The 25,638-nt window shown below is 38.0% G+C and overlaps 1 protein-coding gene and 1 non-coding gene across 3 annotated transcripts in view; both read right to left on the bottom strand.

Moving 5' to 3' along the window:
• LOC133259160 (sodium channel protein type 1 subunit alpha) overlaps positions 1 to 25,638 on the bottom strand; it is a 315,536-nt gene that overhangs the window by 80,847 nt on the left and 209,051 nt on the right. The window contains exon 2 of one of the 2 annotated variants that reach the window (XM_061436361.1): positions 13,647 to 13,958. The exons of the other annotated variant lie outside the window; for it this stretch is intronic. Coding sequence (XP_061292345.1) covers positions 13,647 to 13,910 — 264 coding nt within the window. The 5' untranslated portion in view covers positions 13,911 to 13,958. The remainder of the gene's footprint in view (positions 1 to 13,646; positions 13,959 to 25,638) is intronic. 2 annotated transcript variants of the gene reach the window in all.
• Positions 6,735 to 6,806, bottom strand: TRNAS-GGA (transfer RNA serine (anticodon GGA)). The gene has a single exon. It is a non-coding gene; the product is annotated as a tRNA-Ser (tRNA).

Here is a 25,638-nt window from a genome sequence, read left to right as displayed (position 1 = left end):
CCAAATAGGAAAAGGAGTACGTCAAGGCTGTACACTGTCACCCTGCTTATTTAACTTCTATGCAGAGTACATCATGAGAAATGCTGGGCTGGAAGAAGCACAAGCTGGAATCAAGATTGCTGGGAGAGATATCAATAACCTCAGATATGCAGATGACACCACCCTTATGGCAGAAAGTGAAGAGGAACTCAAAAGCCTCTTGATGAAAGTAAAAGTGGAGAGTGAAAAAGTTGGCTTAAAGCTCAACATTCAGAAAACGAAGATCATGGCATCTGGTCCCATCACTTCATGGCAAATAGATGGGGAAACAGTGGAAAGAGTGTCAGAGTTTATTTTTGGGGGCTCCAAAATCACTGCAGATGGTAATTGCAGCCATGAAATTAAAAGACGCTTACTCCTTGGAAGGAAAATTATGACCAACCTAGATAGCATATTCAAAAGCAGAGACATTACTTTGCCAACAAAGATCCGTCTAGTGATCATGTATGGATCACTAGTGGTCCATTTTCCAGTGGTCATGTATGGATGTGAGAGCTGGACTGTGAAGAAAGCTGAACGCTAAAGAATTGATGCTTTTGAACCGTGGTGTTGGAGAAGACTCTTGAGAGTCCCTTGGACTGCAAGGAGATCCAACCAGTCCATTCTAAAGGAGATCAGTCCTGAGTGTTCATTGGAAGGACTGATGCTGAAGCTGAAACTCCAATACTTTCGCCACCTCATGCGACAAGTTGACTCATTGGAAAAGACTCTGATGCTGGGAGGGATTGGGGGCAGGAGGAGAAGGGGATGACAGAGGATGAGATGGCTGGATGGCATCACCGACTCAATGGACATGAGTTTGAATGAACTCCAGGAGTTGGTGATGGACAGGGAGGCTTGGCGTGCTGTGATTCATGGGGTCACAGAGTCGGACGCGACTGAGTGACTTAACTGAACTGATCTTAACATTCTTTAAATCTAGTTAGTTTAATAAAAATTTCATCAACATATCTACTCAGGAAAATTTTTATTGCATTAAGTCACTTCAATAGAAAAGAAAAATTTCAGAATTGAATGTGGAGGAGAAAAGGCTGATACAGTAGTATCCAGCTAAAAACAGACTTCTTTTTTTTTTTTAAACAGCCCAAGGCTGTAGGAAATTCATGAAGTCATTTTAACCTGAGAATAATACTGTGCCTCAGAACAAATTTCAAGACAGCATTTTGACTGAATTGGAAATGAGATGTTATATATAAAATGCCACTTTAGAGACACATTTATAGGAATGTAACTCTTCATATACTAAGTATTGATCAGGCTTGTCACTTATCTCTTCTATGTATAGCTACTAAACTCAAGTAGCATTTACTAAGTCCCTATATGTTAAGCTGTTAATATGTATGAGTGTTTCCGACACTTGGAAAGCAGCCTAGACCTAATTCTCAGTCCAACTGTTAATTCAGTTTACTTCAATGCAGAAGATGTGTGTCAACCATTTAGCACAATATTCACAAAGTTCTGTGCTAAAGTTTGTAGGGAAACCAAAGACCCTCAAGAAACTTGGAATAAGTAGTAAGTTATTACCCTAAGAAGCCTCAAAACTAGTAAATGTTCAACAATCTCTACGGACAGAAGAAAATCTAGAAGTATTAGTGAAAGTTTACTTAGACCAGAGCTACCAAATAGAAATACTACGTGAACTACAAATCTGAGCCACATATGTGATTTTAAACATTCTAATACCCATATTTAAAAAGGGGGGGGAAAAAAGAGATGAAATTAATCTGAATAATATTTTCTTTAACCTAATATATCCTATATATTATCATTTGAGGATGAAATCAATATTAAAAATTATTGAGATAATTTACCTCCTCTTTTCATACCATTCTAAATCTTCAAAGACTGAACATGCCACATGTCAAATACATTTCAAGTACAACAGCCACGCATGAATGCTGTCCACTGAATTGGGCAGCACCAGCCTAGGTGTAAACCATTTATTGTACTGCCAGGTCATACTCTCTTCAGCAAGCTTTGTTAGGTAAAAATCCATTCCAGCTTTAAAGAAAACAACAACAAAAACCCAAGCAGGTTAACACTCCTGATAATCAAAGTTTAATAGTCTAGAAAGCAAAATGAGGAAAATACAATACACTAAACTTGGGGCTTCTCAGGTGGCACTAGAGGTAAAGAACCGGCCTCCCAGTGCAGGAGACGTAAGGGACACGAGTTCGATCCCTGGGTCAGGAAGATGCCTTGGAGAAGGACATGGCAACTCACTCCAGTATTCTGCTTGGGATATCCCATGGACAGAGGAGCCTAGTGGGCAATAGCTTGTGGAGGCACAAAGAATCAGAAACAACTGAAGTGACTTAGCACGCACTCATGCACTAAGCTAACAGAGGTGTTGTGATTCTAATTTAGTAGGTCAGATTGTGATGTCCAGTGTTCTGTACTTTTAATGAATAACTAGGGTGATCTGCAATAGGAGGACTATGAATCTGTTTTTGTTATCAATGCTTATGCTATGCACCTGCATTGAAATCTTTCCCCTTTATACATTGCATAGTCAATAAGACTTAAGTCAACTTAAGTTATACTAGTTTGGTAGGATTATTGTTTATGAATCTGTACTTGTTAACTATTTAGTAATCCTTCTTGTCTCTGAGACTTTAGAAGATGATTTATCTTTTCCCTTCAGAATGAACACTGAATTTAACAAACTATAGTTTCCCAGTTCCCTTAAAAACTATGTCCATTATCTTAATATTTCTTTCAATCTAGGTGTTTTCCTTCTTAAATAGTTTAAACCTAAGGCCCAGCTTTGTGTTTATCTAAACATTATTTAAAAATTGCCAAATAAAAAGATCGACGCCAACTCAATTTGCCTGCTCTTATAGTAAATGTACTGGAAAAAGCAAAAGAAATAACAGAGGAAGGTGAGCAGTGACCACGAATAATAGAAAAACAGAATATGCTATCGGTCGATTACGTTTATTCTTTAGCCTCAAAATTTAGAGAGGCAATTTTCAACATGTACTTATACTGTAATCCAAAAATGTGCTTGGAGGTCAGCTGTTTGGAACTCTGACCATCTTTTCCCAAAGAAAGGATTTATATTTACACGTAGATTCAAAAGCCTATGTAATTCCTAATGAAATAGAATTCTATGTAATGACAGCGTGGAACTCTATCACTCTTTATAAGAAATCATCGCTCTAAAAGTGGTAACAGATTTCTAAATTGGGCAGCAACTCTCTCCCCACTTTGATATTACCCTGGCATTCAAATTAGGGAAACTCCCTGGCTCTATCTTCTTCGAGAAGTGGGGTCAACCTTTTTCGAGCTCTAAGCTGTTGGCTTGAGAAGAGGTTCCAGCAAGAAAGGGCAGAATGATACCACATGGCAGAAGAGATGCTTCAGAGCTTTGGGTGTAAATAATTGCATAGAAAGGCAAGAGATTCCCATTAGTACATATCTCTGGGGACATCTTTCACTGTGGGCCAATTCCTTGGAATCTAATTATATTTTTTCCCTATGAGCTATCTAAATTATCTCACCTACTTCTTTGCCTTTTTTTTTTTTTTTAAATAACCTGTGGATTCAGGCCAAGATTTCCCTCATTTCCTGGCTCACTGAGGGATGGAAAGCTTTCTCACAGGTTCTCTTCCTGATTCCAAAGTAAGTGAGCAATAATTTACAAAACGTTTTCTCTCCCAATCTCATTCTACTTTTCTGCTTAGATGAGGGATAACCAGCCTAAAGAACAATCTGTGAACTGATGCCTGCCCATGGCCCACCAAGCTTTAATATCCAGCCCTCATTTAATTGTCTTGAAGCCAGAGATCACAAACCAACACCCCACAGTGGCTAGACAGTGCAAGAGACATGCTAATTTCTGGTATGCAAATCAGTGATGCCAGATCTGATAGTGTGTGAGAAACCTAAATATTCAGGTTTACACATGTTTGTGCAATCTTCTGATTTATAAATCTCAGACACTAATTCAAAATTTTAAACAGTATTGCATGAGACAAACAAAAATACATCTGCAGGCTCAAGGCCTCATAGTTTTGTTTTTTTTTTAATTTTTGCTTTAAGTTAATGCAAAGGAGAAAAATATGTACCCAGAAAAGAATCTGTAAAATTGCTTGTCCCTAAGGTTTAGCTGGGTAGAATAGTTGCAGTGGGGCCAGTGCTAGAGATGACCCCATAATTGGTCCCCAACTGGATTCTCATCAGTTAGTTACAGATGCTTCTGCCTCTGCCTCAGATGGAGAGAAAAAATTATAACCACCAGTAAATTGATAAAATCTGGGGGTCAAATATTTCTCATCCCTGTATCTTTAGCCTATAACATGGTTATGGTACATAGTCCATGCTCAGTTAATTTTCCATTGACAGAAAAGGACTAATTGGCCCAGTTTTATTGCAGATGTTGCTGTGTGAAGACTTTGGGCAAATTATTCCATGTCAATTTCTTCATCTGAATGGAGAAGATTATAATACTACTAACCTCAGGGTGGTCTAAAGGATAGAAATGAAATAAAACATGTGAATCTCCTTAATGAATTCCAAGTGCCATATAAACACAAGGATTAAAGGATTAAAAATATAAGTATCTCTGGTTCTCAAATATATACACATACAAACACTTGTGTATACAAACTCAAATATATACACAAACACTTGTTAAAACTTACATGTTTTAACATAAGTTAAAACAAAGCAGTGCCAATTTTCACATTGGAACTTTGCTGCTCAGTTTCTTTCCTCCCAAATTTCATATTCAAAAAACAATGCCATCCGTTTGCTCCCATCTAATCAGTTCAGTTCAGTCGCTCAGTTGTGTCCGACTCTTGAGACCCTATGAACTGCAGCACGCCAGGCTTCCCCGTCCATCACCAACTCCCGGAGTTCACCCAAACTCATGTGCATCGAGTTGGTGCTGCCATCCAGCCATCTCATCCTCTGTCGTCCCCTTCTCCTCCTGCCCCCAATCCCTCCCAGCATCAGAGTCTTTTCCAATGAGTCAACTCTTCGCATGAGGTGGCCAAAGTACTGGAGTTTCAGCTTTAGCATCAGTCCTTCCAAAGAACACCCAGGACTGATCTCTTTTAGGATGGACTGGTTGGATCTCCTTGCAGTCCAAGGGACTCTCAAAGGTCTTCTCCAACACCACAGTTCAAAAGCATCAATTCTTTGGTGCTCAGCTTTCTTCATAGTCCAACTTTCACATCAATACATGACCACTGGAAAAACCATAGCCTTGACTAGACGGACTTTTGTTGGCAAAGTAATGTCTCTGCTTTTGAATATGCTATCTAGTTTCATCATAATTTTCCTTCCAAGGAGTAAACGTCTTTTAATTTCATGGCTGCAGTCACCATCTGCAGTGATTTTGGAGCCCCAGAAAAATAAAGTCTGACACTGTTCCTATCTAATACTTAAGCATTATGTCTCCAAAATGGATTCTTATCTCATCCATATTCTTTGTCTTCATTGTCAAAAATCTAGACCAGACCTCTATAAAGACCCCCAACTTGATCTTAAAAGCAAAAAGTGAACATCGTCACTTCTCTACCCAAAGTCTTCAGAGAACTATTTTTCCCTTAAACATCAAACTCTTGGAGCTTTGATCTAGCCCCAAGCCCATCTCCCCAACCACATCTTACTTTCCTTTTACTTATTACAGTCCCAATATATTACATGTCTTCTTACAGGCTGTTCCCTTCCCATGGAAGACTTCTCTCTTCTTTCTACACTTGAGATCCCAATTTAAATGGCATTTCTTTACAGAGGCACACAATTCATGTTACCTGAATCTGTCCTCTTTGGAAAAAAATGTGGAAAAAAAACTATTAAAATTTGATGGGAAATGTAATTTTCTAATTAATTTAGGAACTGATCTAGAGCCACTGAGTCTCAAAGATATTAGTTTTTACGAAGGCAGGCCCTGATTGAGTAGAAGTAGTGAAGCAACAAGTCAGGTTTGGGAAATACTGCCAGCCGAGTAGATGAGGAGGACAGCTTCACAGTGGCCTGTGTGGAGAGGCAGGAAAAGTAGCAACAGGCTTATTTAGATTCCATCGCTGGCTTCTCTTCATTAGTGTGACAACTGCAAATCCAGAGTAGCATAGCAATAAGCCATAGAAGCTGAAGGATCTGGTTTGAAATCTAGTCTCTGTTACTTAATAGCCCTATGATCTTAGGAAAATTACTTTACCTCAGTTTCATCATTTTAAAATAAAGATAAGAATTATCTTGGAAGGGTATGTTGGTTAAATAAGAACTGTAAATTTCCTAAAGCATAGACAGAGCTTGGCTTTTGTTTATCTAGCACACCTTTGTCACAGTCTCTATCTCTTCCTTTTACAGAAAACCGCTGCCTCACTGTCTAGCCACATGGTTTGGGTGGAGCTGATCCATCCCTTGGCAACACTGGTCAACATGTGACACTGATCTAGCCAATGAGATCATCACAAATCCTTGGCTACAGTGGCTGATTCAGAATAGGTTATGTGACCTAGTAAAATGAATTCCAGGAGAAGTTTTGAAGAAAAAATGAGTTCTTTGGAGTTACTAGGCTGTAGAAGTTAGTTTTGTGCTAAAGTGAAGAAGTGAAGTGAAGTCGCTCAGTCGTGTCCGACTCTTTGCGACCCCATGGACTGTAGCCTACCAGGCTCCTCCCTCCATGGGATTCTCCAGGCAAGAGTACTGGAGTGGGTTGCCATTTCCTTCTCCAGGGGATGTTCCCAACCCAGGGATCGAACCTGGGTCTCCCACATTCCAGGCAGACGCTTTAACCTCTGAGCCACCAGGGAAGTCCCAGTTTTGTGCTATCAATTTTTTGTCCATCAGTTTTGTGCCACTGATGGCTATTTCTACCATCTTGTGGGAAGAACCAGCCTGTGAATGCAGCTGGCATAGGTGGAAGCAGAGTGAGAAATGCAAAAGGACTGTGTCCTGATGACACTGCGTTAGGTACTGGATCCTTTAATATTAAGACCAGATTTACCCTATACACACGTTTAGTTGTTTGATTCTTTGTTTTAAAAAACTATTTTCCATTGAGTTTACGTCACTTTCATTTTAAGTTTTACTAATATGGCAGGTACTTGATAAATGCTAACTGTTATTTAACTACTGCTCTCATCAACTTGGGATTGCTTCTGAGCCAGAGACAGGAAGGTGACAAAGAAGAAAGGGACATAAGGAAGAAACAAACGGTGGGTAGGAGAAATATCTAAAAGTGAACTATAGTGCTCTAAAACTAAGGGAGGGAGAGCCTGGGTGACTGGTAATTTTAGAGGCGCTAACTGGTCATAGCAAACACCCTCTTCCAACAACACAAGAGAACACTCTACACATGGACAAAACCAGATGGTCGACACTGAAATCAGATTGATTATATTCTTTGCAGCCAAAGATGGAGAAGCTCTATATAGTCAGCAAAAATAAGACCAGGAGCTGACTGTGGCTCAGATCATGAACTCCTTATTACCAAATTCAGACTTAAATTGAAGAAAGCAGGGAAAACCACTAGACCATTCAAGTATGACCTAAATCAAATCCCTTATGATTATACAGTGGAAGTGAAAAATAGATTTAAGGGACTAGATCTGATAGACAGAGTGCCTGATGAACTATGGACAGAGGTTCGTGACATTGTACAGGAGACAGGGAGCAAGACCATCCCCATGGAAAAGAAATTCAAAAAAGCAAAATGGCTGTCTCAAGAGGCCTTACAAATAGCTGTGAAAAGAAGAGAAGCAAAAAGCAAAGGAGAAAAGGAAAGATATAAACATCTGAATGCAGAGTTCCAAAGAATAGCAAGAAGAGATAAGAAAGCCTTCCTCAGTGATCAATGCAAAGAAATAGAGGAAAACAACAGAATGGGAAAGACTAGAGATCTCTTCAAGAAAATTAGAGATACCAAGGGAACATTTCATGCAAATATGGGCTCGATAAAGGACAGAAATGGTATGGACCTAACAGAAGCAGAAGATATTAAAAAGAGGTGGCAAGAATACACAGAAGAACTGTACAAAAAGATCTTCACGACCAAGATAATCACGATGGTGTGATCACTGACCTAGAGCCAGACATCCTGGAATGTGAAGTCAAGTGGGCCTTAGAAAGCATCACTACGAACAAAGCTAGTGGAGGTGATGGCATTCCATTTGAGCCATTTCAAATCCTGAAAGATGATGCTGTGAAAGTGCTGCACTCAGTATGCCAGCAAATTTGGAAAACTCAGCAGTGGCCACAGAACTGGGAAAGGTCAGTTTTCATTCCAATCCCAAAGAAAGGCAATGACAAAGAATGCTCAAGCTACTGCACAATTGCACTCATCTCACACACTAGGAAAGTAATGGTCAAAATTCTCCAAGCCAGGCTTTAGCAATACGTGAACCATGAACTTCCTGATGTTCAAACTGGTTTTAGAAAAGGCAGAGGAAGCAGAGATCAAATTGCCAACATCTGCTGGATCATGGAAAAAGCAAGAGAGTTCCAGAAAAACATCTATTTCTGCTTTATTGACTATGCCAAAGCCTTTGACTGTGTGGATCATCATAAACTGTGGAAAATTCTTCAAGAGATGGGAATACCAGATTACCTGACCTGCCTCTTGAGAAACCTGTATTCAGGTCAGCAAGCAACAGTTAGAACTGGACAAGGAACAACAGACTGTTCCAAATAGGAAAAGGAGTACATCAAGGCTGTATATTGTCACCCTGCTTATTTAACTTCTATGCAGAGTACATCATGAGAAACGCTGGGCTGGAAGAAGCACAAGCTGGAATCAAGATTGCCGGGAGAAATATCAATAACCTGAGATATGTAGATGACACTACCCTATGGCAGAAAGTGAAGAGGAACTAAAGAGCCTTGATGAAACTTGAAAGTGGAGAGTGAAAAAGTTGGCTTAAAGCTCAACATTCAGAAAACGAAGATCACGGCATCTGGTCCCATCACTTCATGGGAAATAGATGGGGAAACAGTGGAAACAGTGTCAGAGTTTATTTTTGGGGGCTCCAAAATCACTGCAAATGGTGACTGCAGCCATGAAATTAAAAGATGCTTACTCCTTGGAAGAAAAGTTATGACCAACCTAGATAGCATATTGAAAAGCAGAGATATTACTTTGCCAACAATGGTCCATCTAGTCAAGGCTATGGTTTTTCCAGTGGTCATGTATGGATGTGAGAGTTGGACTGTGAAGAAGGCTGAGTGCCGAAGAATTGATGCTTTTGAACTGTGGTGTTGGAGAAGACTCTTGAGAGTCCCTTGGACTGCAAGGAGAGCCAACCAGTCCATTCTGAAGGAGATCAGCCCTGGGATTTCTTTGGAGGGAATGATGCTGAAGCTGAAACTCCAGTACTTTGGCCACCTCATGCGAAGAGTTGACTCATTGGAAAAGACTCTGATGTTGGGAGGGATTGGGGGCAGGAGGAGAAGGGGACGACAGAGGATGAGATGGCTGGATGGCATCACCGACTCGATGGATGTGAGTCTGAGTGACTCCGGGAGTTGGTGATTGACAGGGAGGCCTGGCGTGCTGCGATTCATGGGGTCGCAGAGTAGGACACAACTGAGTGACTGAACTGAATGAACTGACTGAATGATATACAAAGAAAATTCATGAAGATGAGAATTCATGGAATCATGAGCTTTTACCATCTATTGTTCTGATTTTCTGTTAAATTACTTTTGCAAGAAAAACTACCAAATCTCTATTTGTTTAAAACCAAAACAAAGAACTCTCCCTACCCCACATAACAATTAAAAACTCCTGTAGTGATGACAAACCAGGCATGAATTTAAAATCACAAGTTCCTGTCCGATTTTTCATGCAGCCCCAATAAAGAGGAGCCATGCATCTCTTTCAGAAGAGCTGATAAAAGGGGAGAATAAATTGTCTTTTAATGGTTGGTGAGACAGTCAAGTAAAGAGTACATTTTAAATGGATACATTTGTACATTCCATAATTAACAAACATCCATTTTCACCGCACAGCTAAAATACCTCATTCTATTTCCAGTACACTGTCACAGTCAAAAGGATACTAATGAGTCATCTGTAATTTTAAGAAGAACATGAGAAGGAAGAAGTTTTCTATAATAAAGAGTGGGTGAAGAATTTGAATGTATAGCCAAATGGTGCAATATCAACCAAAGCTATGAAAGGAAACTGTGAAAAAAAAAAAATTCCCACGAAGAAATAAAGGTGTGTTCACAAGCTAAAATGTGCCTTGCCACACAGTAAATAACAAAACAAAAAAGGAACCCAGCCTGGAATCATGTTCTGAAGACCATGGAACCAAAGTTAACACAGTGTGGAAAATTCTGTGGGTCTCTTCTGATAGCACTGTTAATTTATTCCTTAGTTCTTACCTTGGACTTCTGAAGGCTTAAAACATCTGCAGGTCTGGAATGCTTCATGTGCCATGAATGTTCACGAGACAGTTGATACTATTTTTCCAGTTACTGCTACAATATCACTGACCATGGATTAAACTATTTTAACAGTCTCAGCAGAAATTTTGAACATTATGTAATTAGTACATTTTAAACTGGGGCAAAAGAGATAAATATATGTGGGCATATGCCATCCGAAAATATACCATCAGCAGTGACATTTCCATAAGCGCACTGACATTGTCTTTGTAGAAGATCACAGACAGCTTCGCTGCGGTTTGTGTTCTTTCTATTCCTTACAGGTAAATTCCTTATATTCGTGCACCACTGCACTTTAAGCTAAAACAGCAAAGATTCTCCAGCCATTCTGACAAGGGGCTTGCTTTGTTTATTCTATACATTTTTTAGAAGGAGACTATAGAGATGTGGTATATAGACACAACTGACACATTAAGTACTGTACTTGAGTTAAGCCTTAGGGGAATCACTAGCCTGATTAATACTTGTATGTTACAACCCACAAAGGCTATAAAACCCACATCCTCAATATTGGTGAGAATGGGAAATCTCATCCTAGGAAGCTTTTCCCCAGTGACACTTCCATCATTAGACACTTCATCTACGCCAGGAGTACTGTGTATATGCATTGTGTTGTTTAATGAAGATCACCCTGCCATCCTTAGACACCCAAGCCACTAAAATGAAATTGGTCAAATATCAAAAGAAATATTCATTATTTTAAAAAAGTTATTATTTTTCTAAGCATTCTACTATCAATCAGAGGAAACACATTCAGAATTTAAGACTATTCCTCCATACTGAAACAATCCAATTGTGAAAGAAAATTTAAACTAGAAAAGAGTGTACACATAACTATAGAAAGTTTTAAAACGTGAAGATGAAAAAAAAAAGGAAATTTCAAACACACAGCTCAAGCATGCCATGTTAGTTTTTAAGGATTTCAGTCCTGCAAAAAGTTTCATTTGTATTTCTGTTGAATGACTTAAATTTGGAGACTTTCTTGATGTCAGCTCAAAGTGAAAGCAATGGACGTGCCTCAACTTGGGGAAAGCTCCTTTCTAATAACAATATTTCTCTTATCAGATTGTGCTACTTGCGCACAGATTTGTTCCGAAATGTCAGAATGTTTTTCCTTCCTCACACAATGTGCATTTGAAGATAAGGATGTGGTAAAGGCAAGTTTGAATGTGAAGCTAACAAAGTTTATAAGGGTTACTTCAGCACAAGAATCTGGCAGATAAGTCATTCCTTCAGAGTCTGTCTTTCATCCTCAGTTTCAAGACCTTTCTTTTAACTATTCGGAAGGGTTTACATTACTTTGTTTTCCATCTGTCTTTATATCCTTTGTTATATCTAATTCATTATAAACCAATTGTGGACTGCTTTGGGGACATTTGCTCAATATGACAACTTTATTAATCTAAAAACTTTTCAATATAAAGGAAAAGATTGATTGGATGATTTGGTTTCTATTTAAAGAAGAGCCACCCTTGTCAACAGGCATTAGTTTGGTCTTTCTCAATGTATGCATATATTGTTTTACAGATAAGGACATGGCAGAGGATCCGGGATCCTAGCTTTGGATCCTGTTTGATGAAGTGGTAGGCTCTGGGTGACTTTAATAACTTTCAGATGGTTATTTCTACTGGAAAGCTGGGGACTGGATGTCTAGGGGTAGCAAAATGCCTGCTTAGGATGGAGCCCACCTAACCCACGATAATAGCAGCTCTAAGTAGCTTGGAAATGTCCAATGGCTATAAATAAAGTCATATACTTTAGTTGCAATGAATTTCTGGCTAGAACATATCAGAGTCATAACTTCAATAATAGAGTAATTTTAAGTAAGGTAAAATGTTTGAATAACTGGTTTATCACATTTTTACTTTAAAAAAAATACAAATAACCCCTTCGTAGACTGCTTAATATGGGTTTTAGCTTTTCAGATATCATATTAATTTCCAAAGTAGTGACTGAATGATAAAATGTAATTTTTCTCTTAATTTAAATGGCAGTTATGAAACAGATAATGGTTTACCTACTAAGATTTAATACTACAATGTTAAAAAACAAATTTAAATAAAAGATAATACATCTATTGAAAATGATTAATCTCTTCCATTACTGTAAAATGACAAATCAGTTTTAAAAAAGAAAATTGTTATACTTAAACCAGGTATAGCCTGACAACTTAAAAAAAAAAAATCTGAACCTAAGAGGTTTCTACCTCTGAAAACTGTGGTGGTCAATGAGAAGTGATTTACAAAACTGCCTTGAATTAACATACCATAATTCCAAATTTCTGCACTTCATAAAAACTAACATGATAATTGTGCCAGCAACCAAAAACATCCCTAAAAGTTTTGGGGGCATTTTTAAGGACCATATTTAACTAAAACATTTAATTTGCTTAATTACAATCTTTGTGCTGTACCTTCCACCAAGAGTTAACAAATATGTTGTGTTAGGTGAAAAATATAATAAAATATTGCAAATTAACAAGCCATAAATTTAATCTAAAATCAATATAATAATTTTTTAAATATTTTTTTAATACTTTTCTTCTTGACTTGGTGAAATCATGGTCATAATGAAAGGATAAGTACTTAATACATTCACTTCAAGCATGAATACTCAAATTTATGTATTTTTAGATTACTAGATTTTGGTTAATCCTTACCAATATTAATATATTCCCACCAAAAGATTAAATAATTGTTTAAACTATAGTTTGTATAGGAATGTTTTTTCCCAAATGAAAAAATTTCTTCAGGAACTTAATTGATGTATTATATATAACATAATATTTATATATAATATAAAAATTGAAAATCCTTGTGGTATCAAATTTTGTTCTATGAGAAATCAATACCAACATTTTTGAGATCTTTATAACTTGTGACAATTTCAGGATTTTCAAGTACAGAAAACTCATAAATAGTAAACACAATCCCTGGGGAGAAGTTTTTAATTTGTCAAAATAGCTGCCTATGACTTACATTTGTTTTTAGATATCTTTTGTGTACATTTGGGACAGCTCCATCTGTTATGATCTAATCAATTTATTTGTCGTATATATGCATAAAGCATTCACAAATGTGTTCTATTTCCCAAAGAGAAGGATACTTAGAGTTTGTGCTAACTTAGCATATGTTGGTGATCTAACAGTCTAAGGTATACTATAAGGCAAAAAGCAGCAAAATATGCCTGATAAAACACACTCACTTTCTTATTGATATAGTAGGGATCCAGGTCCTCCAGGGGCTCTGACACCATCTCTGGAGGGACGTCTCCATAAATAAAAGGAAGGTTCTTTCCGGCTTCCAAGTCACTATTTGGCTTTGGGCCATGTTCATCATCGTCTTTCTTGTCTGGTTTGGGATTCTTAGCCTTTTCTTCTGCAATGCGTCTTTCAATAGCCGCAAGGGATTCTCTGGTGAAGAAGTTGAAGCTGTCAGGTCCTGGTGGCACAAGCACTGTTTGCTCCATCTTGTCATCCTGCACATTTTAATCACCATTTACTCTGCATATGAAGTCCTAAAGAGAAAGAATACAGATATTTTAAGGAGCTTTAAAGATCTTAATATCTGCAACCTCCTGTTATGCAATACAAACTAGAGGACTGAAAAGTTCATTTCCAATTAAATTCAAATGGAATAATTAAATATAAATTCTTTTTTTTTTTTTTTTTTGTAGCTAGAACATTTAACTTGAGATCTTTAGCATGACCCTTTAAGCAAACTTTTAAACATGCAAGACAGTATTGTCAACTATAGGCACAAAGTCATTTAGATCTCTAGAACTTATTCATCTTATGCAACTCTTATTCATCTTATGCATCTCTAGAACTTATTCATCTTATGCAACAGCAACTCTCTATTTTCCCCTCCCCCAGCTTCTTGCAACCACCATTCCACTTTCTGTTTCTATGAGTTTGGCTTAACCAACATGTTTTCTATCTCAGCTTTTTTGTTATAAACGTCCCATGTTTATTAATCCAATCCTTATGCTTTGCTGAGGCAGGAACCATGCCATAACTTAAGGAAGTTATTCAAGTATAGCCTTAATTAAAGTACATTGGCTAAGTACCACCCTGTCCCAAATGAGCTATTCACTCTGTGAGCCACCCAGAAGATGAGGATGTAGCCCCAGAGAGACCATGGTTAACTCATCAACAGGATGAAGTGGAAAGGGAGCTGTCTCTGAGAGGATATAAAATGCAACTGTCTAATCTGCACAAGTGGCTCCTGATCAAGCCAGTCAGAACAGTTTGCTGCAGACAGATTTAATGACCAAATAGCCATGGCTGTCCTGATTGAGCCTTCATCTATTCTGAGACAAAGACAATGGAACTGTGACCTGTCACGGCATCCGTCATGCTAGGGTCGGCCTACTTAAATACATATAGAAAGAGACAGTTTAAGGTTAGACAGACAACAATTAGATGACTAAGAATGGCAGAAAGGCTAGGCTGGAAAAGAATTACTAGATTGGGCAGTGGGCGGGAGAAGATAACTGTAGGTACAGGAGACAGCAGAATTCTCTTATTTCAGAGGAAAAAGTAATCAGAAAGAAGACAGTTCTATAAGCTCAAACACTGAGATATTTTCCTTCACTAAAGGAATAATGATATTCTTGCTGATGCTATAATCCTACAGTGCAAAACATAAGGACCTGAGGCAAAACTCTTGACTCATACAGCTGCCAGACCTGATCAGATGCTGGAGGCCAAATCCCAAAGGTATTGTTTTAAGGCATATTTAATATCAGCTCAAATTTCACAGATAATACTGAGCCAAAACTTCTCAGAGCCTAGGCTATCATTTGACCACAAGTTTTATTTGGACACGGCATTAACTCATTGGTTCATGGTTTAGTTGCTAAGTCGTGTCCAACTCTTGCAACCCCATGAACTCTAATCTGCCAGGCTTTTCTGTCCATAGGATTCTTTAAGCAAGATTGAAGTGGTTGCCATTTCCTTCTTCAGGGGATCTTCCCGACCCAGGAATTGAACCCAGGTCTCCTGCCTTCCAGGGAGATTCTTTACCAACTGAGCTAGGAGGGAAGGTCATTAACTCATTAAGGTCAGCAAACTACAATATAGTTAATTGCAGCTTTGGTGTATATGAACTGCAATATTAAAATTGCTGCCATATATCTTTTGAGAGGTCTTACAGGAACTTCAAATTTTACTGAGGGAGATTCCCACTGCTGTGAAGTTTTTGACGGGTGACCGGAAACAAGGGGGTGTGCTGTGCTTAATCACTCAGTCGAGTCCAACTCTTTGAGACCCCATGGACTGTGGCCTGCCAGGCTCCTCTGTCCACGGGGATTCTCCAGGCAAGAATATTGGAGTGAGTTGCCATGCCTTCTCCAGGGTATCTTCCCAACCCAGGGATTGAACCCAGGTCCCCTGTACTGCAGGCAGATTCTTTACTGGATATACAAGTCTAAATTTGTACTCTCTGTCCTTGAAGTGAACTAGTGAAATTTTCAGAGGTCTTTTCAATCTACCTGCAATTCAGCTTAGGGCCTGGAAGAAAAGAAAATTTAAATCAAGTAAATTTAAATCAACAGAAAAAGCATATTTGGCCTTAAAATTCTACTGTTCCCATAAGGAATCAGGAAAATACTGGCAGTAATTTATTTTGAAATAAATGTTTAGGGATAACAAGTATGGTGCATTTTCTAAGGTAACTATTATAACATCAATGTATGGATGGTTTTATTTTTGACTAGTTTTTTTGATAGAAAACATGCATAAATGACATAAATTCAAAATATTAAAGGAAACTGGAAAATTCCCCTTCCTTCTTGCTCGCAAAAAATCAATTTCTGACCTAAGACCTAACCACTGTTATCTGTCTATGTAATAGATATGTGCCAACTCACACATTTTCTGCACCCTGCACTTTTCACTGAAAATATCTATTAGAGTTCATTTCTTATCAGTTTTTACAGATTCAACTCTTTATCAGCTGCATAGTTTTCCTTTTTTTGTACATACTATAATTTATTCAATCAATTCCCGGGTGATAGGTACTGTTTTTAATCTTTTGTTTTTACAAATAAAGATAGAATTAATATATGTTATACACATACTTTCACATACATGTGAATAGTATAGTATCAATTTCTACAGTTGTACTTAGCTATGCAAAATGTGAATCTTTAATTTTAGTATTATTACAAAATAACTCTTTCTGAAGGTTGAACCAACTGGTTCTTCTGACAACAATGCAACATGGTGCCTGCTCATGTACATTCTCACCACATAATGTGTTATCATATTTTCAGTATGTTCAATCGGATTGGGGCAAAACAGGGGCCATATTACTATTTTAATTTGCATTTGTCTTAAAATGAGAAAAGCTGAACTTATGTGAACTTACATGAGCATATGTTCAAGAGCTATATTTTCTTTTCTTTCTGTGACTATTTAAATAACAGTACATGTTTTCATTTTCTTTTCCTTTTTAAACTATAGCACCCTTTTAGATACAATATGAACCATTTAATTTGGGAATGTGGGGGCTTTTAAAAATATATAGTGTATGTATTTTGAGTTTATGGTGTTTTGTGCTACAGATTACAAAATTTAATTAGAACATTTTGCATGTTATGTGATGATTCACTCTAATTCTTCTCTGGTTTCTAGATTTTGTGTCATGCTCTGGAAAGCATCCATGTCCCTGAGAGTGTGGAGGGATACATCATATTTTCTTCCTTCATTTTTATCATTTATGGTTTAGATTTATACATTTAAATCTTTGATCTATTTGGAATGTGATTTCTAATATTTATTTACTTATTGGCTGTGTTGGGTTTCCATAGCTGCACAGAGGGTTTCTCTAGTTATGGGGAGCGGGGCTTAGTCTCTAGTTGCAGTGCACAGGCTTCTCATTGCTGAGGCTTCTCCTGTTATGGAGCACGGGCTCCAGGGTGTGCGGGCTTCAGTAGTTGCTGCATGTGGGCTCAATAGTTGTGGCTCACAGGCCTCAGAGTGCAGGCGCAGTAGTTGTGGTGTGTGAGCTTAGTTACTCTGAAGCAGATGGGATATTCCTGAACCAGGGATGAACTGGTGACCCTTGCATTGCAAGATGGGTTCTTAACCACTGGATCACCAGGGAAGCCCTAGAATTTGCTTACTATATGGAGTGAGGTAGACATCCATTTGTCCAGTTGTTCTAACATTTTATACACACACACACACAGATCCCCAAGGTCAACAAAACACTTTACAAATCCTAAACATACTTTCATAAAGCTTAGGAAAAACTCAACACTATACATACGAATCCAATTATATGTGAGATACAATTACACTAATAAGGATGAAGGAAGTAAAATATAGTTATTTGCATACTATATAATTGTATGCCTAGAAAAAATAGAAACATCTGAAAGATTCCTAAAAGTGGTAAAAGAATTGAGGTGTCTATTTCAAAGATGATATGAAAAACTCAATATATTTCCTTTATAGGAACAACAAGTTTTAAAATACAATGGAAGAAACTAGAACCTTTCCCACTCAGATTACAAACAAAGCAAGGACATCTCCTCTCATCACTTTTTAAGATCATACGGGAAGTCCTTGCTAATGTAATAAGGCAAGGAAAGGAAATAAAAAGTTTACAGATTGAGAAGGAAGAAATGAGTGTGTCTGTTGACATCATAATTGTTTATATAAAAAAATCCAAAAGAATTAACAGAAGAACTCCTGGAACTAATAAGCAATTACAGTGAGGTTGCAAATTACAAAGTTAATATAGAAAAGTCAGCTGCTTTCCTACATTCCAGCAAAGAACAAGTGGAATTGGAAGTTAAAAACATAAAACCACTCACATTAGCACTCCCCTCAAAGAAATACTTAAATACAAATTTAACAGATTATGTTCAAGGTCTGTATGAGTAAAATTATAAAACTGACCAAAGAAATCAAGGGAGTGAGTGTTAGTTGCTCAGTCGTGTCCTACTCTTTGCAATCCCATGGACTGTAGTCCACCAGGCACCTCTGTCCATGGAATTCTCCAGGCAAGAATACTAGAGTGGGTTGCCATTCCTTTTTCCAGGGGATCTTCCTGACTCAGGGGTCAAACCCAGGTCTCCTGCATTATAGGCAGATTCTTTACTGTCTGAGTCACCAGGAAAGTACTAATTAAATAAATGGAGGTATTCCTGGTTCATGGATAGGAAGTTTCAATATTATCAAGATGCTAATTTGTCCCAAATTGAAGATATACAGTTGGCAAATAAGCATATGAAACAATGCACCACATCATATATTATCAGATCAGTCGCTCAGTCGTGTCCGACTCTTTGCGACCCCATGAATCGCAGCACGCCAGGCCTCCCTGTCCATCACCAACTCCTGGAGTTCACTCAGCCTCAGGTCCATTGAGTCAGTGATGCCATCCAGCCATCTCATCTTCTGTTGTCCCCTTCTCCTCTTGACCCCAATCCCTCCCAGCATCAGAGTCTTTTCCAATGAGTCAGCTCTTCACATGAGGTGGCCAAAGTACTGGAGTTTCAGCTTTAGCATCATTCCTTCCAAAGAAATCCCAGGGCTGATCTCCTTCAGAATGGACTGTGGATCTCCTTGCAGTCCAAGGGACTCTCAAGAGTCTTCTCCAACACCACAGTTCAAAAGCATCAATTCTTCAGCGCTCAGCCTTCTTCACAGTCCAACTCTCACATCCATACACGACCACAGGAAAAACCATAGCCTTGACTAGACGAACCTTTGTTGGCATATAGGAACTCACAAAACCTGTGGTTGTAGTTTTGGCCTACACCTTCTCTTTACATGAGAGCTGGCATTTAAATATGCCTTTCAGTTGACAGAGGAGTGCTTAGTCCTTTCATAAGAGACAAAACAATTTAATTTTCTTGGTGGAAAAAGACTTTGAAGAGAGAGAAATACTTTCAAGATGAATAGAGATATGCACTTAAATGAAAATGAACTATAAAAAGTGAGAGGGATAACTAAGTAACCACAGCTGGGTATAAAATAATAACAGGACGTGTATGACAAGAGCATTTCTGAAAGATTTTTTTTTCCTAAGTTGGAAATAAGTAGTGCAGTGGGCAATAGAAAAATGGAAGAACATTCTTTAGGAAGACAAGCAAAACAAAAGTAGAAGCCAATTAGATTTTTAAAAATCCTATAAAGAAACAAAAAATCCAAAAGGAAATAAATTGGAAGCCAGAGGCTGTGAAGCAAAAAAAGGTTGTAAAAAAGCAAAGTAGAATTTGTGAGTGGAAAGAAATAGTAAAGTAATAGAAATAGCATAACCAATATTAATGTGGGAAAAAGAAGAATAAGGGGAAAATATATTAAAATGTACAAGTATAAATAAAAGAAATTATGCATTCTGATAACACCAAATGGACATTAAAAGGGGGAGCTAAATCTACAACATCAGAATTACATTTTAGTAAGATATTACACATTTCTGTGGGCCTTTGTAAGATCAGAAAGTTTGTGATTCTGTATCACCCATAATATGTCCCTAATTAATCACATATATTATAATAAGTGTTTTATTATTTGATGAGGTTTTGCTTCCTGACATTTCATATGGCTTGTTCCCTTAGAAAATAACACATGCATTACATATTGGACTTCAGTAAGCATTTATCACAGTCAAAACATTTTTCTGAGGAGTTTGGACCAGTGAACAGTATGGTTTTGATTATCCCCATAGAACAGCACTCAATATGTCAGCAAATTTTGAAAATTCAGCAGTGGCCTCAGGACTGGAAAAGGTCAGTTTTCATTCCAATTCCAAAGAAAGGCAATGCCAAAGAATGCTCAAACTACCACACAATTGCATGCATCTCACACGCTAGTAAAGTAATGCTCAAAATTCTTCAAACCAGGCTTGAACAGTACATGAACCATGAACTTCCAGATGCTTAGTTCTCTGAATGTTGACTTTTAAGCCAACTTTTTCACTTTCCTCTTTCACTTTCATCAAAAGGCTCTTTAGTTGCTCTTTTCTTTCTGCCATAAGGGTGGTGTTATCTGCATATCTGAGGTTATTGATATTTCTCCCAGCAATCTTGATTCTAGATTGTGTGTCATCCAGCCCAGCTGTTGCTTCTTGACCTGCATACAAAAAATTAAGATCATGGCATCTGGCCCCATCACTTCATGGCAAATAGATGGGGAGAGAATGGAAACGATGACAGACTTTATTTTTTCGGGCTCCAAAGTCATATGGTGACTGCAGCCAAGTTCAAAGATGCTTGCTCCTTGGAAGAAAAGTTATGACCAACCTAGACAGCATATTAAAAAGCAGAGACATTACTTTGCCAACAAAGGTCTATCTAGTCAAAGCTATGGTTTTTCCAGTAGTCATGTATGGATGTGAGAGTTGGACTATAAAGAAGGCTGAGCACTGAAAAACTGATGCTTTTGAACTGTGATGTTGGAGAAGATGTTGGAGAAGACTCTTTAAAGTCCCTTGGAATGCAAGGAGATCCAACCAGTGCATCCTAAAGAAAATCAGCCCTGAATATTCATTGGAAGGACTGATGCTGAAGCTGAAACCCCAATACTTTGGCCATCTGATGTGAAGAACTGACTCAGTGGAAGAGACCCTGATGCTGGGAAAGCCTGAATGTGGGAGGAGAAAGGAATGACAGAGGATGAGATGGTTGGATGGCATCACCAACTCAGTGGATATGAGCTTGAGTAAACTCCAGGATGTGGTGATGGACAGGGAGGCCTGGCATGGTGCAGTCCATGGGGTCACAAAGGGTCAGATATGACTGAGTGACTCAACTGAACTGATAGTACACATAGAGGAACTTCAATTAAAAAAAAAAAAAAACCTTAACCCATGATGCTGCACAGTTCAGATGCCTTTAGACATCTGCATTTTTGCATCCAAACAGAATTATCCACAATAGTTCAAATGAAGCATTTCATTTTCAGAGTGGCATTTCACATAAGTCTTAAACGTGAAGGCAGTCTTATAAAGGCCAAAGAATGTTCAAACTATCACACAGCTGTGGTCATTTCATATACTATCAAGGTAATGCTCAAAATCCTTCAAGATAGGCTTCAACAGTATGTAAACTGAAAACTTCCAGATGTACAACATGGATTTAGAAAGAGCAGAGGAGCTAGAGATCAAGTTGCCAACATCCCTTGGATCACACAAAAAGCAAGAGAATTCCAGAAAAACATATACTTCTTCTTCATTGACTACACTAAAGCCTTTGACTGTGTAGATCACAACAAATTGTGGAAAATTCTTAAAGAGATGGGAATACCAGACCACCTTACCTGCCTCCTGAGAAACCTGTATGCAGGTCAAGAAGCAATAGTTAGAAACTGACATGGAAAAACAGACTGGTTCAAAATTGGGAAAGGAATAATTCAAGGTAATATATTGTCATCTTGCTTATTTAACTTCTATATAGAATACATCATGTGAAATGCTGAGCTGGATGAAGCACAAGCTGGAATCAAGACTGCTGGGAGGTTATATGTCAGTAACCTCAGATATGCAGATGACACCACTCTAAGAGCAGAAATGGAAGAGGAACTAAAGAGCCTCTTGATGAAGGTGAAAGAGGAGAGTGAAAAAGCTGGTTTAAAATTCAGCATTCAAAAAACTAAGATCATGGCATATGGTCCCATCACTTCATGACAAATAGATGGGGAAACAATGGAAACAGTGACAGACTTTATTTTCTTGGACTTCAAAAATCACTGCAGATGGTGACTGAAGCCATGAAATTAAAAGACGCCTGCTCCTTGAAAGGAAAGCTATGACAAACCTAGACAGTGTATTAAAAAGCAGAGATATTATTTTGATGCCAAAAGTCTGTATACTCAAAGCTATGGTTTTTCCAGTAGTCGTGTACAGATATGAGAGTTGGACTTATAGTCCAACTCAGAAGGTGGAACACCAAAGAACTGCTGGTTTTGAACTGTGGTGTTGGAGAAGACTCTTGAGATCTCCTTGGACAGCAAGGAGATCAAACCAGTCAATCCTGAAGGAAATCAACCCTGAGTATGCATTGGAAGGACAGATGCTGAGGCTGAAGCTCCAATACTTTGGCCACCTGATGTGAAGGGCCAACTCATTGGAAAAGACTCTGATGCTGGGAAAGCTTGAGGGCAGGAGGAGAAAAGGACAACAGAGGACAAGATGGTTGGATGACATCACCAACTCAATGGAAATAAGTTTGAGCAAACTCCAGCAAACAGCAAAGGACAGGGAAACCTGGTGTGATGCAATTCATGGGGTTGCAAAGAGTCAGACACGACTGAGTGACTGAACAACAGAGGCTTGGTCTAGATTTTTGACAATGAAGACAAAGAAAAATGGATGGGATCAGAATCTATTTTGGAGATGTAATGCTTAAATATTAGATGGAGCAAATGTATGACATTGTCTTTTGAATATGAAATTTGGGAGGAAAAATCTGAGCAGAAAAGCTCCAATGTGAAAATTGGTATTGCTTTCAAATACACATTTGTATGTATATGTATTTGAGAACCAGAGATACATTTTAATCCTTTAATCCTTGTGTTTATATGAAGCAACTGAACAATAACAACAACCACTTGAAATTGGGCCTTTTATAAGTTAATACTATGCAGCTTCTTTTGGGGGATACTTCTGTCCCTGACTACACAGCTATACCCTCCAAACAAACTTAAATGAAATTATAAGATGATCTTTTGTTATATATGTGTTGTGCTTAGTTGCTCAGTCACGTCTGCCTCTTTGCGACCCTGTGGACTATAGCCCACCAGACCCTTAGTCCATGGGAATTCTCTAGGCAAGAATATTGGAGTGGATTGCCATGCCTACCCCCAGGGGATCTTCCCAACCCTGGGATCAAACCCAGGTCTCCAGCATTGCAGGCAGATTCTTTACCATCTGAGTCACCTGGAAAGCCCATTCGTATGTTATCCCTCTGCTAATTTGCCTCTTTCATTCAGAATCTGAGTGAGAAAAAATGTGTCATTTAATGCTGCCCTTAAAAGACTCCCAACATCGACAACTTTGCATCCTAATGCTATTGTTGATTTAGGTGAGGAATAACATAATTTAGGCAACTTTTCATGGAATTATTTTGGTTCTTAAATTCCATGTTACTTTTAAAGTCTAAGTGTAATTTCCTTCTCCACTCCCTCCATTCCCTCACTCCAACGTGGTAAGACCATTTTATCACGCTTTCTAACAAACTTCTACCACTGCCATTATGATCTATTAGAACAATAATTATTATTTTATGCCTTATCTGACTCTGGAAGAGAATTTACAGGGAAAAACTGGCCAACTAATAAGTAAGTTAAACATACAGTCTGATGTTTTCTCAGGTTGTCACTTTAAGTTTTTCCTTACAGACAACTGTTCAATTCAGTTCAAGTGAGTTGGCAGTCATGTCCAACTCTTTGTGACCCCATGGGCTGCAGCACGCCAGGTCTCCCTGTCCATCACCAACTCCCGGAATTCACTCAAACTCATGTCCATTGAGTCAGTGATGCCATCCAACCATCTCATCCTCTGTCGTCCCCTTCTCCTTCTGCCTTCAATCTTTTCCAGCATCAGAGTCTTTTCCAATGAGTCAGTTCTTCGCATCGGGTGGCCAAAGTATTGGAGTTTCAGCTTCAGCATCAGTCCTTCCAATGAATATTCAGGACTGATTTTCTTTAGGATGGACTGGTTGGATCTCCTTGCAGTCCAAGGGACTCTCAAGAGTCTTCTCCAATACCACAGTTCAAAAGCATCAATTCTTCGGTGCTCAGCTTTCGTTATAGTCCAACTCTCACATCCATACATGACTACTGGAAAAACCAGAGCTTTGACTAGATGGACCTTTGTTGGCAAAGATATGTCTCTGCTTTTTATATGCTGGCTAGGTTGGTCATAACTTTTCTTCCAAGGAGCAAGCATCTTTTAATTTCATGACTGCAGTTACCATCTGCATGATTTTGGAGACCAAAAAATTAAAGTCTGTCACTGTTTCCTCATTTATTTGCCATGAAGTGATGGGACCAGATGCCATGATCTTAATTTTCTGCAGACAAATGTATAGATAATCCTTAACATAATCATATTTTAATATTGATGTGAAGAGATCCTTAGAATTTATAAGACAGGCTTTTCAGTCAAAGAATTAGTTTGCTTTAATCTCGGAACTTCTGAAAGGTTAAGTAAGTTACTTTAAGAGAATCAGATAAAGATACTGCTACTGCTAAGTCACTTTAGTCGTGTCTGACTCTGTGAGATCCCATGGACTAAATCATAAAATCAAGAAGTAGCAAATGTTGAAAGAAAAGTTAAAAACCATCTAATGCACCCCTTTCATTTAATAGAAAACAAACAAAATCAAAACAAAATTGATACTTTGTTTAGAGTTTTTGTGCTTATTACTTCCAAAATAAATACCTGATTTGTCCAGGTCACAAGTTTATTAATGAACTGGATTCAGAATATTTCCTGACTCCCAAACCAGTGCCTGCCCATATTTAATAGTTATGAAATGATTTTCAAGTACTTACATGATTTTAAACTTAAGTAAAATGTATGTAAATATAACACAAGTAGCTACGGTAACCTAGCATTCATTCAATGAATTATATTTCTTGCAAAAACCCAAAACAAACCAAGTAAATGAAGTATTTTGGCAGAAGTTGAAACTATCTTTTAAAAAATCTGAAAAACACTAGACACCAAAAAGAATGATAATACTTAAATTTAGAAACTATGTTATACAGATTTGAAACCTGACCATCATCTTTCCACAATTTATATTTTATTTCTATAACTTTTTATGTTTTATTAAACCTACTTCTATTTACTACTGAGAAGATCGCTCTGTATAATTCATTAGCTCCACTCAAAGGTTTTCTAATCAAAGCTATAATTATATGACACTGATGTATCTTGACCATTTTATATATTTTAACATGGAAAATCCTTATATCTGCAATTCTGTCTTTAAAATGATTTGATTTTCAAACTGAGGAGAAAGCAGTCTCCTGCCAAAATGACTGCCAGCCCCTTGCAGCATCCCACTACTATTCTGGGGACGTAATCCATCTGGGCACAGTAGTTCGTGAGGAAGTGTTTCGGTTGATTTTGTGGTGTTTCTGCCACCTACTTTACAACAGAATGTTACTGCCAATAATAATAAAAATAACTAGGCAAATGTTATTCTCACGGTTGTAATCTCACATCATTAT

Source organism: Bos javanicus, chromosome 2 (genome assembly GCF_032452875.1).
Source record: "Bos javanicus breed banteng chromosome 2, ARS-OSU_banteng_1.0, whole genome shotgun sequence".
NCBI classification, from domain to species: domain Eukaryota; kingdom Metazoa; phylum Chordata; class Mammalia; order Artiodactyla; family Bovidae; genus Bos; species Bos javanicus.
This window is presented reverse-complemented; position numbering and strand designations above follow the sequence as displayed.